At 55.9% G+C, this 18,108-nt stretch overlaps 2 protein-coding genes across 8 annotated transcripts in view; one reads left to right on the top strand and one right to left on the bottom strand.

Moving 5' to 3' along the window:
• Slc5a10 (solute carrier family 5 member 10) overlaps window positions 1-18,108 on the top strand; it is a 59,338-nt gene that overhangs the window by 27,121 nt on the left and 14,109 nt on the right. The window lies entirely within an intron of this gene.
• Window positions 1-18,108, bottom strand: part of Fam83g (family with sequence similarity 83 member G) — a 30,318-nt gene that overhangs the window by 10,925 nt on the left and 1,285 nt on the right. Inside the window, exon 3 of the mRNA XM_020187706.2 lies at window positions 5,121-5,288. Within this exon, the coding sequence (XP_020043295.1) occupies window positions 5,121-5,288 (168 nt within the window). The remainder of the gene's footprint in view (window positions 1-5,120; window positions 5,289-18,108) is intronic.

Genomic DNA, 18,108 nt, shown 5'->3' with positions numbered 1-18,108 from the left:
CTCAGCCGCCACATGAGAGGCAGATCTTGGTTGGTCCACTCACCTGCTGTGTGACTCTGCAAGCCCCTGACCTTCTCTGGGGTAGTTTCCCTGTCTGCACTCTGAGGCTTGGGCCTGAACCCCAAGGCTCATCTAACACTGGGGCTCAATGGAAGTGGGAGCATGCATTGGGCCCCCCACCCTCTGCCTCACAGTCTGTCCCTGGCCTGCTCCTGGGTGGCCCCGCCCCATAGGCCTGGCCCAGATGAGGTAACGTCTCAGGTGTCTGGGCTAGTGTGAGCAGAGGTGGAGGATCCCACAAAGCTGCATTGTCTCAGGTCCTGGGGACGCCCCAGCCGAGGATGAGCAGATGGGTGGAGGGACACTGGGCTGGCCCAAGTGTGAGCATTGGGCAAGTCCCTGGACCCTCTGAGACCTCCAAAGGTCAAGGGCAAGCCAGGGAAGGGTGAGGAGCACCACAGCTGGGGCAAACTGCAGGACCCTAAGGCCTCCAGGCCACCTGTGCTCATAAGACCCCATGACCTGAGTGAAGCCAGAACCCTCTCAATAGGTGCGTGTAGGCCATTCTTGGGCTCTGATCAAAAACAGCTCCAGTCCTGGTGCCAAACAGACTCTGCCCAGGCCTCTCCATGCCTCAGTTTCTCACCTGGGCTACAGGCTTCCTGAGGACCCAGTGGAGTGCAAGGGTCCTAGAAGGTGCCTGACTCTCAGTGGAGACCCAAGAACTCTAGGTGGCACATGGACTGTGACTGTACAGTCTGGTGAGAGACTAACATGGGGTCCAGAAAACACCTGGGCTGGCAGGGACCCCCTTCAGGGAAACCAGAACTGTTGGCCACACTGGGTAGATGACTGGGTGGGCTTGTGGAGGGTTGTGATTTGGCCATGGTCTCTCAGTGAGTGGGGCCCAGCCTAGATCCGAGGACTGTGGCTGAGGTTTTCAGCTGTCCACCCTCTGCAGGAGACTGTCAGCCTCTCCTGGTCTAGAGGAGGGGTGGGGAGGCCCAAAGGTACATCCTGGCCAGGGCTGAGCTGGGAATGGAGGGGTCGGGCCGAGTGTGTGGAATGCAGGGTAAGGAGCCTGGTGTAGGAAGTGGGAGCCCATATACCTGAACTGCTGGGCCACCTCAGCTCTCTTCTGAATGGCCTATCTCACTCTATAAAGCATGTGCGTGTGGACATTCACCCCGGCCGTCATGAAACCAGGATGGGAAGTTCCTTGTGAACCAACTTCATATGCTGGGGGATGGGGACAGAAAGGGCTCCACCTGGAGCCACTCTAGCTCCAAGCCCTTGTTTGAGGGTTCCCAGGCTGCTCAGTTGTAGCAGGACTGATGATATGGGTTAGGTCACTGTGGTGGGGCCACCCTGACACTGAAAGATAGGTAACAATGTCCTTGCCTCTACCCACTAGTTAACTACCTATAGTGCCCTGATTTGTGACAAAAACATCCCTGGCCAGGCTTGGTGGTATACACCTGTAATCCCAACTACTTGGGAGGCAGAGGTAAGAGGATCATGGTCCAAGGCTGTCCTAGGCAAAAGCACAAGACCCTGTTTGAAGAATAACAAAGCAAAAAGGACTGGAGACATGGCTCAAGTGGCAGAGCACCTACCTAGGAAACACAAGGTCCTGAGTTCAAACCCCAGTACAACCAAAACAAAAAAACATCTCTGGGCACTGCCTTTAGCAAGGTGAGCCCTCCTCACCCCTGGGTTACAAATCCTTGCCCTATAACCTGGATCCATCAGAGACCCAGGCCCAGGCCACAAGCATGGTGGGGAGTAGAGGGAGCCATGGACCAGCCTGCCTCCCACATTAGACTTGTCCCCTGGGTCCCCAGCTCACTTGGGCCTCCCCATCCCTCCTCTAGCCCAGGAGAGCCTGGTAGGCCTGGCAGCCAGGGCCTGGGCTGCAGCTGAGCCTGGCATCCTCACCATGTGCCTTCCCATGAGTCCACTACCATTCCTTTGTTCATCAGAAACGGACTGGGAACAGCCAGCCCAAATGCCTGCTGGTTTTTCCAGTTTGCCTATACAGTCTGGGCTTTTCACATTTGCCAGCCTCCTACAGCTCCTGTTCTAGGGGAACCATGAGTTTCATCCCCAACATGGCTCCCACTGACTCTGGGGCACCCCTCACACCAAGATCACCCCCAAATGAGGCCTCGTCACTGGCCTGGCCCTGTGATCCTGTGGGGGCTGAAAGGCTGGTTACTCTTCCCAAGGCCTGCTCCCCATTTGTAATATGGGGGTTCATTCCCCTACTCCTGCCTGTAGGGCACTGGGGGCAACTGGGCCGGTAGGCTGGAATGCTCATGGTGGTTGGGGCCCACGTCTGGGGAGAGGCTGGGCACCTGACTTCCCTTCACCTGGAGACAGGAGCAAAGTTGGCCAAGCATTAACAGCCCCACTTTCAGAATGTGTTGGTGCAGACTCAGAGCTACAGAGGTGGGAAGAGAGCAAGGGTGGTCCAGCCAGACTCCAGCTACCAGTCACCAAATAGGACAGGAAGGGGCTTGCTCCCAAGGCCCTCCCCATCATGCCTCCTTCACTCTGAGCAGCAGCCCTGCTACACAGATGACATTGTGCCCAGTTTTGAGATAAGCAATGGAGGCTCAGAAAGAGTCGATGACTGTCCAAGATTACTGTGCAAGGCTAAGGCTCAGGCCTGACCTTTGGTGTCTCCTCAAACTGACACATGACACACCCAAGTTCACAAACACGACTACCAGGTGCAACCTGTACTGTGGGCCTCATGGATCCAGGGGGCAAGTTGGTGCAGGGACGGGCAAGGGCAGGCCCACCAATTACTGCACAGGAAGTGCTCCTGAGACAGGTCCGGGCCCAGCCAGCCCGTGGGCAGAGATTCTGGCCAGGTTCTCCACAAGGTGACATCTGGCCAGGGAGGAGAGGTAGGCCAGCACAAGGCAAGAATAAAGAATACAGGGTCACACTTTCCCATGAAGGTGTCTGGCTCCTGGGTATGTCACCCTGAGACCTGGCCACCTTCCCAGAGAGGGAGGCAACCAAGAGGGGCAGGCTGAGCCAGGGTCTTTGGTGCCAGCTGCCCTTCCCCTACTCTGATGGTCATGAGGCAGCTGTAGGGCTGGTGGTGGGTGTGGAAGGCCTCACACCCAGGCCCTTGCCTAGGCCGCAGGCCTGCGGTTTATGATTTATTGTTACTGCCAGCAGCTGCAGAATTGTGCTTGGCTCGCAGAGTGCTTTAACAACCCCCATCCTTTAATTTCACCCACAAGCAAACCTATGTGAGGCACTGGAGATCCACAGGGGTGGAGCCACACGCCGAAGTCCCACAGTGGGTTATTGGCAGCCCCAGGGCATTCTGAGGTACAGGGTCTGTGCCCTCCTTGCCAAAGCCCATTTCTCACTGCTGGCTTTTAGGTTCAACCCCTGACTTGGCAGGATGTTTGGGCAAGTAACACCTCTCAGACCTCAGTTTCCCCACCTGTCCTATGGGAGCCTAGTCCAGGCGGCTCAGTACTCCTCAGGAAGACATGGGTAGGGAGTCAGGTAGGGAGTTTTGAAGCCACCCCTGCCATTTCCCACCCACCTCCCACTTCTGAAAACTCAGAAAACTCCAGGCCAGAGGGGCAGGCCCTGAAGGGGAAGGGCTGAGGCCTCTGGAGTGGCCAGCCTTGGGTCAGGATGCCCCAGAACACACAGGCCCACACCCTGCACCTGCATCTCACCCCGGGGGACAATTGGGCTGAGTGACACAATGCGTAAAGCTCCTGGTGGGCATGTGGCAGATCCAGAAGTGTGGTGGCCCCTGCAGAGCACCCTACTGCCGTCCACAGAGCAGTCAAGTTCTTAAAGTTGCCTTTTCCACTCTGGCATGAGCTGTCTGCCACTGGAGCCGATTCCAGTGGCTAATTACATGATGGCAAGTGAGCATGGGGTCAACTCTCCAGGGAGACCACATGAAAATGTCCCCGAAATTAAAGACTTGCAGAGAGAACTTGCACCCACTTGAAAGGATTCAGCTGGGGGAAGTGGAGCTTGACAAATGCCGACAAATTACAGGCGCAGAGCCAGCCCAGCCCTCGTTAACTAGCCCAGCGTTGCCCCTTTTGGGATCTGTGTTCCAATCACGGGCCTGCAGCTCAGGAAACTGGGACCTAGTGGAGTGTGGTGCTGACCTCAAGGAGCCTAGGGATGGCTGTCTACTCCCTCGTCTCTAACCTCCTGGCAGTTACATCTGGGCCCATGCCTCTACTTCCCCATCTGTAGGATGGGTTGTCAGCAGAAAGTGCCTTGGAGGGGGCCTGGCCCATGTCCCACAACGGAGAAGCAGAAGCTGTCTCTGCACACTGAGCTGCTCTCAGGGAAATGCTCTGCAGCAGTGGCTGAGCAAGGGCTGAGTGGAAGGAGGGCTCTCCTTGCCCCCAAGCCAGGTGCCAAATGCCAGTGTCTGAATGGAACGGCCCAGCCACAGACTCTCTGCCCCTCCGGAGGACCAATGGGATCCTGGAACTCAGAAAGGGAGATGATGAGCTCAAGGACACACAGCAAAGCAGTGCTGAGAACCCAAGCCAACCCAGACTATGCAAAGCCTCTCCTCTCCAACTCTGTTCCGTGTCCCCGTCCTGAAGACCCATCTATTCTGCTGGTGCCTCTTAAGTCCACATTAGCTCTGACCTTGGCCTTGCGGAGCTTCCTCTGGCTGAGCCAGATTCTTGTACTCACAGGTGGCTATCCTAAGGAGACAGGTGTGGGTTTAACCCAAGAAAGCCCTTCCAGGGTCAGAGCTGCCCTAATGGGCAGGAGCTGCCTAAGGAGGTGGTGAGCATACGCCGGTCACCAGAGGTATGCAGGCAGACAGGTAACCTGTGCGGCCTGGGCTCTGAAATAACACGTGATGCTGTACTTGGCACAAGCTCCGGCACCTGGTGGGTACGCACTCCATCCACGTGTATCTTATCTGCTTGTTGCAGGGAGTATCCTGTCCCTCGGGCACTCAAGTTATGTGACCACTTGGCAGGAGGCTAGAGAATCACTGAACTCTGTGTGCCCCGACAGGGCTCTGTCCACAATAGGCAGGTACTCATAAACTGCTGACTGACTAAATGATCCCTGCAAGTGAACAGCCAGCTCACCTTGAGGTGCCCCAGGTGCATGCAGGCCCGCTCACACATGTGCAGGAAGTACTTGACATTACTCTCGTCCACAATGATGTACACGGCCACTTTCCTCTTGAAGCCAGCGTCCAGCAAGTCCTTGAAGATGTCCACATCAGTGAACGTGTCCATCACCACAGCTATCACCTGGAAGCAGAGAGGGACCAGGTCATGAGTCACTGCAGCAGTGGAGACCTCTGCAGGATACACGCCCCTCCCAGTCACCCCCTTGAGGGTACCCACACTAGTTCCACCCCCATAGCCTCAGGACTGGGCCTGGGTCTGCCGAGGGCCAGCATTCAGTCAGTGCCTCAGGCTGGACTTGCCAGGGCAGCAGGGGGCAGAAAGCACGCACAGGCGCCTGTCTGTTGTTCCTGTAACACAGACTGTGGAAAACACAGCCCAGCTGACCAGCAGTGAGGAAGGTAAAAAGAGTGGGACGGCACCGGGAGAGCAGGGGGCCCACAGGCTGCTTGGAAAAAGTTATTCTGCCAAGGTCAGCAGTCAGGAAAGTCTGTGGGCTGAGGTTCTGCAGTGTCCCAACTGGCCACTAGGGCCTTCTTCCTCACCCATGTGGGGACCCTGGGCCCAATGAGGGGCTCAGCCCATGGATTCTCTGCTGGTCCATTTCTGAGCCAGAGCCAGCTACGCAGTGCCCTCTTCCCGGTGCCGACCGATGCTGAGCGTCAGTAATCAGGAAAAAGGACAGCGGCTGGCACGATCATTCCCTGGTCCCTGTGCTGTGGTGGATTTTGGCCAGCCTCTTGCTGCCATCACTCCTGTCTGGTCTGGACAGAGCCCACATCAGCACATGTGCTCTTCTTGTCACCTGACACCTGTTTCCATCACAGGTGATCTTCACTGTCCTGGATCTAGTTCAGGGTGGGGCTCTAGAGGTCAAAAAGTGCATCTACCCACCTCCAGCCTGGCCCAGCTCAATCATCTTCCTTGGCTTCCTGGGCCAGGCAGACAAGTGAAGACTAGGGCAAGGCAGGCCATGGACAGAACTGGGGGTGCAGGCCTGGCGCTGGGCCTTTCATCCCCTCAGCTCCTCCCTGGCCACCAGGCAGCACAGGGCAGTGGTCAGATCAGGCTGTGCCAGCCATCACAGCCACCCAGTTCTCTAGACTTTGCAGGGGGTCCCTCTGCCCCTGGGAATGTGTGCACAGGGAAACTGTACAGAGACACCAGGGGCTGGCTCCAGCCCATGCAGCAAGCTGGGATGGCTGGGCTGGGACCTACCCAGGCCAGGGAGCCAAGCTCATCCCCTCCACTGTGATGCCTGACAGCTCCCTTCTCTGGGATGCATGCACACAGGGTGACAGAAGGCTGCCTGGAGCCTGCTGGGGACGTGTCTGCACACCCACAGTGAGCTCACCAGGCTGGCCACTGCAGGCCCATCTGGACTCCTCCCAGGCCTCAGGCCCTTGCTGACGCCTGCTGCTCATCTGGCACCAAAACCTAAACTCCAGCACAAAAGGGTGCCAGGCCTGCCCTGCCACGGACCTGCTGTGTGACCCTGAGCAAAACCTCTCTAGGCCTAGTTTTCTCATCAGCACCACAGGCTCCATCTCTCAAGGCAAGCACATTATTCTGATCCAGCAATGCATGTGAAAGACCCCAACCTGAAGGAGGTCCTCAGGGACGCCCATGTGCTGCCTTCTTCCCACCACCAGCCTCGCAAGTGGTCCTCTCAGCACCCACCCTATCCTCACACAAGCACCGTGGTGGTGATTCCAGCACGCAGCCAGGCAAACTGAGGCTCAGAGAGGTCCTGAGGCTCGCTGGAGGTGATGAAGCAAGCCAGCTCAAGGCTGGTCTCCTGCCCTGTACCTTGGAAGCATGGTCTTGGGGGCCTGGAAGGTACTGGTCCTCCCAGAGTAGAGATGCAGGACCCACCAGAGAGAGCTCCATGGGGACTGAGGCCTAGGATCCATGTCCTCTGAGGAATAGGTACTCACTGTTTCTGAGTCTGAGGGGATGTTTGGGGGCAAAGGGGGTGCAGAGTGGGACTGGAGTCAGCAGGGTAAGCCAAAGGATGTGATGTTGGTGTTAGATGAGGAAATGGTGACTGCAGCACCCCCAGCTGTCAGAGGCTGGGCAGAAGTCTTGAGGGAAGGAAGAAGCACTCTGACCCAGGACATGTTCAAGCAAAGCCCAGAGACTGCTCGGGTAGATGGCAGGCAAGGGAGGGAGCAAGGAGACACAATGTCTGCTGGGTGGGCTTCTTGGATCTCACCACAAGCTGAGGGTGATGGACTCCTAAATTGGTGGTGGGTGGCAGCAGGGACCTCCTTGCCTGGGATCTCACAGACCCCAAGTCACTCCAGTCCTGCAGCCCCCTTGGACAGCCATTAATGGGGAGACAATCAGCCTCACATGCTGCCCTGGAAAGGGGCTGAATCAGGGCACAGCCAACACGCCTCTGCATGGAGGTGCACCAGCCCCTTCCCAGCCCTGGATCTGTCATGGATGGTTTCAGGCTGGCAGTTGGGATTTGCCCTGGGCTTTGGCTGGGGACGTGCCCCAGCAGGACCTGCACCATGTGCACTTGCTCGCCGAGGGCTGCTGTCCTCAGCCAGGCAGGGTGTCTGATCCAGGGATTGTCTGCTGCCAGGTTAGATCCGTGGATGCCTGCTCGCCGGGATGGATGAGTAGCGGGGGCCGGTGGCTGAGGGCTGGCTCTCCCCAGGCATTGAGGTCAGTATCTGGGGGTAGTCAGAGGACTTACAACAGGCTCTGGCTGATGCTGGGACAGGAGGCATTGTCTGGGGCTCCCCAGCAGTCCCCACAGCTTGGCTGTCCACATTCAGGCACCAAAGGTTCCTTGGAGGCCCTTGAGACCTGTCATGCCCTGCTGACTTTGTAGAGGAGAAAGCTGGGAACAGTCAGTGACAGAAACTGGAACCAGGGTCAAGCACCCCATCCCCAAACTATGTGCTTAAAGACTGGGCCAGTCCCCAGCCCTTGTGCTGTCTGAGGGTTGACACCTGTTATCTTGTGTGGTCCTCATAAGCAGCGGTTCCTTCTCCCATTTTACACATGAGGAAACTGTGGCACAGTGGTATCACTTCCTGGCCTAATCACCTGTTTGGTCATCCCAGTTCACCTGTGACAGTGTGAGCTCATCAGGGGTAGAGCCCATCATGGTGCCTGGCTGGGGGTGGGAGAGGGGTGTCTCAGGAAGATTCTATCAACAGAGGACAAGACCAGGCAGCTTGGCCCAGGAGCGACTGCAGCAACCAAGGCCCGGCATAAGTCACAGCCCTCCTGGCCCCTCAGTTTCCCCATCCGCCAAATGGGAGTGTGGGGATGGCTGCCCACAGAGCTGGGCCTGCAGAGAGGAGAGCACCAGGTACCTCCCACGCCTCAGCCTGAGCCCAGCAAGGGCAGCAGCCCCAGCGCCTTCAGCTCTAGCCAGGGCTGTGACCTGTGTCCCCTCTCTAGGATGGACAAGATGTCCAAGACCTGTTTTCTCTGATGTAGTTGCTGAAGCACCCTGCCTCGCTGTGCCCTTGCGTTCTGCCCAGGGCCCAGTGAGGCCTGTCTAGGCCAGCTAGAGCACATCACCACACCCATAGGCCTGGAGAGGAAGCGCTGGTGGCCACTCCACTTCCAGCACCACAACAGGCTCCTGCCCTGCCAGGTGCCAACACCAGCCCACAGCTCCCAGCACCCACAACAGCTGTTTTCTAGCTGTTTCCTGTGCCCACAGATTCCACTTGATACAGCAAAAGTGTCCTCAGAGTGAGTGGGTGGACAGGTCTCCTGGAAGTGCCAGGGAGGAAAGACAGGTGAGACAGCTGGCTGGTCTGTTACCGCTAGAGAACTGTTGTTGTAGCCCCAGCTTCTGCAGCAGCGTGTCTCCTGGGGTCCCGAACTCACTGCCCCCTCTCCCCAAAACTTCCTATTTCAACCCACCAGCTCTCTATACAGGCTGCCTCCTGGTGGGCTGCTTGCTGATTTTGTGTCTACCTAAACAACTCCTATCCATCCTTCAAAACCCAACTCAAGTACTACCCCTGGCTCCTCTATCATTACTCTGGCTTATCTGGCTTAAACATGCATCATTTGTGCATTTCTGAAAATGCCATGGTGACAAGTCCTTTAGGCCTGGATCCTGAGATGGAATCAGAGGGACAGTTTCCAGCCTGCATGTGACAAGCCCTCTGCCACGACCCCACCTGACTCACTCTCAAAGACCTCAGACTCCTGGGGCTGCTCAGAGAGCCAGCTGAGATCTTTCTGCAAACTGTTCCAGAGGAGCAGGACAGATACACACCCCAGTGCTCCCTGGGCCTGGAGCCCTGGAGTGGCCTCAACATAGTACAGTACACAGTGCTACAGACAGAAGGTGTGGCAGGGGAGGGCTCTGTCATTCTTAGCTATGATGGCAGACGCCCAGGCAGTGATGGTGTGGGCTCTGGACCATCTGGCTCCCAGCCTACCTCTTCCTGGGAAGTCAGTGACGTCAGGCAAGTACCTCCACTTCTCATGGGGATCATAACAACCCCCACACTCCCCGCACAGGGCTGCTGGAGGACAGTGATAAAGCCCTCACAGGACACATAGGAGGCAGCCACACTCACCCTGCTCCTCACCCACCAACTTGAGTCCTGCTGCACCAGACCCATTCTACCTGTGGTCAGACAGACCAGAAATGGTCACCACCCGTCTCCCACTTCTGTCTGGCCAGCTGGAAAGCTGAGGAAGACAGTGGCTGACATCCAGGGGAACAGAATGAGGAATACTGATCTTCAAGGTTGGGGTCATGGCCATGAAGATCTGGAGCTTAACTTCTACTCTTAGCCATGATGGAAAAGTAGAGGCTGAATCCATACAGCTACCTTAGTAATAAAAAAATTCCTACAAGCCAGGTGCTGTTGGCTCACACCTGGGAGGCTGAGATCAGAAGGATCATGGTTTGAGGCCAGCCAGGGAAATTCTCAAGAGACCCCACCTCAACCAATAATAGCTGGGTGTGGTAGTGTGCCTGTCATCCCAGGTTATACGGGAGGCTGAGCTCGGGAGGATTGCAGTTCCAGGCCAGCCCAGGCAAAAAATTTTGCAAGACCCCCATTCTCAACGAAAACAGCTGGGTGTGGCACATGCCTTGTCATTCCAGCAATGGCAGGAAGTGTAAAATAGGAGGGTCTCGGTCCAGGCCATTCTGGGTAAAAAGCGAGCCCCTATCTCCAAAGCAACCAGAGCAAAAGAGGCTGGAGAACCTGACTTACAAACATGAAGCCCTGAGTTCAAACCCCAGTACTGCCAAAAACCAAAAACCCTCCCACAAAAGCTATAAATCCAGGGACAACAGGTGGTGCAGCAGAGACCCCAGAAAGAACTGACAACATGAGCCTCAGAAGGCACTAGCTCAAAAACCCAGAGTAGAAACATGGAAATTAAAAAAAAAAAAAAATTACCAGGCTCATGCCTGTAATCCCAACTACATGGGAGGTAGAAATAGGAAGATGTCAGGCAAAAAAAAGTGAGTCCCTATCTCATAGAACAAACTGGGCATGGTGATACACACCTGTAATCCCAGCTACACAGAAGATGTAGGTAGAAGGATCATGGACCAATGTCAGCCTGGGCAAAAAGTGCAAGACCCTATCAGAAAAACAACTAAAGCAAAAAGGAATGGAGATGTGGCTGAAATGGTAGAGCACCTACCTACCAAGCTCAGGATGCCTGAATTCAAATTCCTTTACTGCCCCCCACCGAAAAAAAACCAATAAACCGAACCTTGAGAATGAGAAATGCACTGTTTAAGATGAAAAATATACTGGGTGGAATTAATAGCAAATTAGACACTATGAAAGAAAAGATTAATGAACTGGAAGATATATCAACAGAAAGTATCCGACCTAATGAACAGGAAGAGACTGAAGAAGCATGACTGGTCCATCAGTGCACTGTGTTCAACCTCAAGTCGTCTAACGCACATAGAACTGGAGACTCAGAAGGCTGCTGGGTTGGGGTGGGAGAGAGAGGCAGAAGAACCACTTGAAAAAGTAATGACCAAGTCACTCCCACATTCCATGGCAACTAAGTTCACAGGTCCATAAGTTCAATGATTTCCAAGCAGGAGAGACAAGAAGAGAACTGTGCTAAAGCATCACAACTGAATCACTTAAAATCAGTAACAAGAGAATCATGCAAGCAATCGGAGGAAAACAGCCTGTGACATATCAAGGAACACGGACAAACAGGCAACTCGCTGCAGCCACAAGACAGCAAGCGACATCTTTAAAGTACTGATGGAAACAAACCATCCACCTGAAAGTGCACGGCCGGTGGAAATACTGCTCAAAACCAAAGGTGGAAGAACAGCCTTTTCAGGTCTGGAGGTGTGGCTCGGTGCTAGGACACTTCTCTAGCACAGCCAAAAAAAAGTTTCTCAGCCATACGAAGCTACAAGAACCCATCCTGCACACTGCACTGCAGTGATCACCCCCTCCTACTGTAGGCAGAGAAACAGGGCTCCCAGGATTGCAGCTACCCCTACACGGGGGCTCAGGTGCTCCCCTCCCTTAGGGGGTGTACAATGGGACAGAGAAGAGCTAGTCTCCTGCCCCCACCTGTCCTCCAGCAGCAGGACCAGGATGGACAGACTTCAGTCCTCACTGGCTGGCTGTCCCCCCAATGCTGCTGGCAGGATAGACAAGGCTCTGGGGTGTTCGGGAGGCCTCCAGGGATTCCTGGTGGGCTCCCCATGGCTCCTGGCACTCTTCAGGAGAGTTTTCCTGTCCTGTCCTCTGAAGACAGGTTTAGAGAGAACTTGCCTCATGGGGTGGAGGGATCTAAGCCAAGTATAGCGAGGACAACTGGGCCAACTGACACTCAGACATGTCTCCCTTTTCAGGGGACCAGGCAGGGTGAGGATGCTACTCCCACCTCCCTTTCCCAGAGGGGCAGTCACTGTCCCGGGCTGCACAGCTCCCACTCTGTGCCCAGGCTCTCCTGGGGCAGGGATCCCATGTCCATTCCTAGCTGACTGCCCCCCAGCCTCTCAGCACCCCCCTTTCTGAGGAAGTCCAGCCTCAGTGCTGTCCTCACCTGCACTGGGTGGCCCCTGGGTGGCTATGGCATGTCTCTTTCCCCTGTAAGCCTCAGTTTCTCTTCCTGCTAATGTGCAGGTGGGCCAGATGGTATTCTTGGTCCCGCCCCCTCTGACACTCAGCTGCTGGGTGAACATCCCCACCCTGACTATTAGAAAGGAAGCCTCATTAAGCCAATTAAAGGAGGCTGAGGCCTCCTGAGTGCCAAATGGCTGTGGATCATGGCCAGAAAGCTATACCAGTCACACCCAGAGCCCTCTGACCAAGAGCCCAGCGGAGCAGTGGAGCCCAGCCGAGCCCAGGGTATGGGGATGCAGCCTGGGACGTCTCCCACTCCCCAGAGACCAGCCCTCTCCTGGGGGTTCAGGAGTGGGGCAGAGATGTGTGAGCACAGCCTGCGCTCTGTACATGAGACAAAAGGATAAGGTCCCGCCCTCCCCCTGCTAGCCACATCTGGTCAGGATCCAACCAAACAGAGCACCACATGGGAGCCATTGAAAATCAAACCAGAAAATCTCAACCACAGAATCAAAAGACTCTGAAACCCCCACTTCTATGGGAGTGTGATATACTGGGGTCAGTCCCCGAACATCCTACTCCTAGATACCTGGCCCAGAAAGGACTTGCCCAAGGTCACAGGACAGGGCTGAGGCCACCAGCTGTCCACATCCTGACTGCTGCATTCCACAGAGCCCCTACTTGAACTCCTCCCAGGCCGGGGAGCTCACCGCCCCTTGACCCAGGCTCCCCCGGAGGGGCTCACTGGAGCTGGATGAGGATGAAGGTGGATGGGACAAGAGAAGAGGACGTGACATTCACTGGCTATGGCTCCGTGCTGGACACCATTCTGAGAGCGTTGTGCCCATTTTTGTTTCACTTAAATCTTACCAGGATTCCAGGAGGCAAGTGACGACCTCAATGCAGCACTGAGGCTGGAGAGGTGACCGCTCTCTTAGGTGGTCACCAAGACAAGACCTGGGCTGGGCTTGGGCGTGGATTTGCATGATACTAAAGCCCATCTTCTCACCATCCACATGTCACTTAACCTGAGAAGATGCTGGAATCCAGGGGTCATTTAGACTCCAGGAAAGGAGGCTGGGGCAGCCTGCCCAGCCAGGGCCGGCATGGACACATGGTAAGACCCCACCTCCCTCCTTGGCTGCTACCCCTGCCTGCATATCCTCAGAGCTCTCAGTACTTCCAGGTCACTTCTTCTGTACTAGTAACCAATCCCCACTCTACAGATAAGGAAACTGAGGCCCAGAACTGAGCAGCATGGGAGTGGGTCCCTCAACTTCAGGGTAGCCTTCCAAACCAGGGAGACAAGGAGCTCCATGGAGCCCAGTCCAGGCCCAGGCACATTAAAGACCCTTATGTGAGCTCTGGCAGGTTCTGGCCCACTCGAACCTCTGTCTCATCAGTGATGTGAGCAGGCCTTCTTCCTGGCAGGGCCGCTCTCACTCTCAACAACTCTCAATTAAGACGTAAGCGCCGTGGGGAAGGAACCTTCGGAGAAGATGGCAGCCAACACCCAGAATTATGGTATCAGATACTTCCCCACCCGGATAGGTACGGCCCTGGGCCAGGAGCTGCCACAGCAAGCAGGAAGCTGCTCCCCTGCCTGCCGAGGAAGCCTAGGCCACTGCTGCCTGCCTGGGGTTCCAGCCAAGCCATGTCAACCCAGGGGTGGCTCTCAGTGTCAAAGCGCTCTCCTAGCCCAGTTGCATGAAGCTTAATGAAGGGGTTATTTGAGAACTGCACTGTTAGGAGATGTCGTTGTGTGGCCATCATAGAGTGCCACACAAAGTAAGAAGCTGGGAATCACGAAGCAACCACAACCTGTCGGATACGCGGGTTGTCACTGTCCTAACATCAGTATGCAGTGCACGACTGTGCCCCTAGATTCAGATGTGATAGGAGCCCTCCCTCCTGGTCCTCAGGAAGAGGCCAGGCACAGGTTCCCATCACCAGTCCCAGGGTCATTAGGCTCTGATCTGGGCTCGATTCCTTCTTACTGTGTGGCCTTAGGCAAGAAACTTAACTTTTCTGGGTTTCCATTCCCCTGTGACCAGGAGTCCTGTGTTCAAGTGCCAAGGAGCCTGTGAACACGAGTTTACTGTTCTGAGTCAAGCGGGGGTGGGGAGTGAAGCCCACTGCATCCACCCAGGGGCAGGGCTCAGAAGGAAGAGCCTGCAAACTTAGTAGGGCTGCCCGGCATCTGCACACTTGGCTTCTGGGCCCCCTCTTCCAGTTGTAGGCTCTGTGGCCTTGGGCAAGTTATCTGCTTTCTCTGAGCTCCTCCAAGCCTTGGTTTCCTCCTGTGAGAATGAAGGCAACACCTAGTTTATGGAGTCGTGGCAAGGATTACACAGTGTAGGTAAAGAGCCGGCTCAGCGCCTACCACATAGCTGACATTTAATAAATGCCTCATTAAGTTGCGTTTATTCTCCTGGAGCCAAGCTGTAGGCCAGGACTGCAGCGTGCGAAGGCGGAGTCCTGACAGAAAGCATGAGAGGTCAATCGGGCATCATGAAACTTGGGCTCGATTTCCTTCCTGCTGTGTGGGTTTGGGCAAGAAACTTAACTTCTCTCAGTCCCCATGGCTGACCCAGTGGGCAGAGATCTGGGTTCTAGTCAGGAGCTCACCATTGGCACCTCAGCCTCCCTCTGCTTCCTCCATGGTAAAATGGAGAAGGCCTGATTGGCCCCTACCCCTGGCCTTCCCAGGGGTGTCTAGGTTGGGGAAGGGATCCTGCCAGGGGCTCTGTCCCATGTCACCAGGATGGGAGCTAGGCATGTGCTGGAAGTCTTGCTAGAACACCCATCCCAGCTTCTGGCTGAGGCCATCCACCCAGCCCAGCCTCACCCCTCTGGGAGGCTGCAGCTTGTCCCTCCCAGGCGTGATTCTACAGGCCCAGCCTCTGGTATGTGGCTGGAACCTCACAGCAGGTTTTTCCCCAGATAAATCACTGGCTCCTGGGGGCTGGGGGAAGGGTGGGCAGGTGACCTCCGCCTTGGAGTAAAGCCACTGAGGCTGGAGGGCAGCTCAGAGAGCGCAGGCTGCCGACTCAGGCCACACAGCTAGGACAGGTATTAGGCAGAACCCACTGTCCCCTGTCCTAGATAAGTCTAGAATCCAAGGGCAGCAGGTGTCAGAGACCAAGGGACCCCCATAACCTTCATTGCCTGTACCCATTTTACAGAAGGGATGGTGGGGCTGGGGAGGAGCTGGGGCCAGTCTCAGTCCCACAGCCAGACCCACACTCTTGGCTCCTGTTACCACACTGTTGCCCCCTAGTTACCTTCCTAGTCTTCTGGGAAGGGGGATCAAGCAGGTGGACCTGCCAGAAACACAGCCTCTCCCCAGTGGTGTGGTGGAGCTGGTGTAGGCTGAGTGTGTGCTGTGTCACTTCCCTGCCCCAGGGTCTGCCAGCTGTGCTGACAACAGGGCAGGGTGAGTGCGAGATGCAGACTGGGCCGCCCTGACTCAGCACCAGCAACCACAGCCCAGAAGCCCTGTGGAAAGGGGGTCAGACAGCAAAATCCCCACTACAGACCCAGGGGACCTCCTGCTTCTTACAGAGTGTGTGTCAGGGGAGGGATAAAGATGACTCACGGGGAGAGATAAGGAAGAAGAGTGAGGAAGAGCTCCTGGGAGGCAGGCAGAAGGTGAAGGCGGGCAAAGTTCCCCGTCAGCACCTCACAGCGTCCTGGCCCTGCCCCTGCCAGCCTGGGATGTGGCTGGGAGGGGAGATGGAGGATTGCAGGTCTTGAGATCAGTGGCCTCTCCCAGGCCCAGCCTGCCACTGTCCTGCTACTGAGGGGTGGGGGAACACAAGAGGAGGTTCTAGAGTTTGAGTGTGACTACATGTCACAAGAACTAGCTAGGTGACCTTAGGCAGGGACTAACCAGTTTGGCCTTAGTTTCTACACGCGAGAAATGAGGCAGATAACACTACCTGAGATCAACAGCAGCCACTATTACTGCCCGCCCCCACGGGCCACGTGTCAGGACCACGAGCAGAGACTCAAAGAGAGCAGGGCCAGAGAGCAGGAGCTTGGCACAAGACAGCACTATGGGTTCTGAACAAATCCCTGACCTGCATGCCTTAGTGTCCCGTTGGTGAAATGGGGGCATGGGCTGCACTGCCTGAGGCCCCTCCTCTTGGACCCTAAAGGACTCCCAGCTGACTGGGAGGCAGGCTTGAGGGGTATGAAAGCAGAGGGTAAAGCCTACCTGTCCAGGGCTGCAGGAAGTCACCCCCTACAGTGCCACACAGACAGAAGAAGACTCAGCATCTCCCCAGCTGTCACCTTAGCCGGGCGACACAAAAGCACATGGGGCTTTCATGGGATACGAATGAAGCTAAAAGGTCCACTCCATGACTGCCTGGAGTGTCTGAGTCTCAGCTGTGGTGACAGACCAGAGGAGGAAGTGGGGACTCTGAATGCCCACCCTGGCCCAGGGCATCCCTATCTGGTCCCATCGATGGCCAGAATGTCTGTCATTCTGTCTGCTGGAGATTAGAACCCAGGCTGTTCCCACGCCAAGCTGGTAAGTGGCACCTGTGTCTTTCTATTGTGGGAGCTCTAACACTGCAGGTCAAACCCCCCCACCCTGGGCCTCAGTTTCCCCATTTTAAAAATGGGGTGGAGGCTGGGTAATGGGATCCTAGCAGGCCCTCTCAGGATACTGAGTTCTGCCACCAGCCGCAGCCATCTTCACAAGGCATGGGTATTAGCTACTTCCCAACCCTGAGTAGGTGTGAGATGGTTATTCAGCCTGAAAACTATGAAAATTCTTCCTCCTCCCCCACCCGCTTCCCCCAGCTCCTTCCTCACTCCTGTCACCCGATACGCCACCTTCACAATAGCCAGAGACGCCTTTGGTCCTCATTTTACAGCCAACCAGCCCCTATGGGGCAGGAACTCCACCTTCCTAAAAACCTGAGCCAGGCCACCTCCTCAGTTCCTGACACACTTCTGGTCTCTGAGCAAGAGCTCTCCCTGGCCCCAACAACCAGGATGGTCTCCAAAGCCAGCATCCAGCCTTGTGCAGTGAGTGGTCCTGCTCCCTGAGCAGCGACAGCCCCCATCTAGCCATCCTACTTCCTCAGCTAGAGGCCTGACTTGCTCCAGAGCCCTCTGCAACACCCCCTGCAAGGCACACCTCATCAAGCTTATCAGGACATTTGAGGAGACCATGAAAAGAATCACCTGCTCCTAGTCACCACTGTTCAGTGATGGTCTGGCTGTCTCCACAAGCCACAAGCCCTGCTTCTCAGAATGTGTGTCAGTGTGTCAGCAGACAGCAGCCATATGGCCAGGGCACTACTCGATCAGCCCAGCAGGGGTCAGGAAAGGGAGGTCCAGGCAAGGCTTGGGAACTCTCCTAATCCCACTGCTGAGACCCACAGCACAGCCCCGCCCCCATCCAGGTTCTGCCTCTGCAAAGCTCATAAAACAGCTGGGAGGGGGTGAGCAACTCACTCTCTGTAGCTCAGCACAGCTAGGAAACACGCAGATTTGAACTCAGATCTCCAGGCCCGCTTCAGAGGGAATAGCGGGCTTCTCAATTTCCATGCCTATCTCTGCAATTGTCAACGATACTCTGCCCACCAGAGAGCTCACGGTATGAGTGAGAGCCTTCCGACTCTCCTCTCCGCAATGAATCTGAGCCATCGGAATGGAGAATAGGGGAGAGGAAGCCCTGCATTCCTTCCCACCCACCCCATGGCAGTGCATTCTGGGGGGGGGGGGGCTGCTCACCAGGCCTGAGGAAACCAGAAACACTCCTACCCATGCACAGAGACCCTATTCCTCTGCAAAGCCACTGAGGAAACCCGTGAAGGTGGGGAGGCAACTAGGAAAGCAGCAGAGTCTCACAGGGGACAGTTTTGAGG

This window comes from Castor canadensis, chromosome 11, assembly GCF_047511655.1.
Source record: "Castor canadensis chromosome 11, mCasCan1.hap1v2, whole genome shotgun sequence".
In the NCBI taxonomy this organism is placed as follows: domain Eukaryota; kingdom Metazoa; phylum Chordata; class Mammalia; order Rodentia; family Castoridae; genus Castor; species Castor canadensis.
The sequence above is the reverse complement of the archived record's forward strand: the minus strand, read 5'-3'. Positions and strand labels throughout refer to the sequence as shown.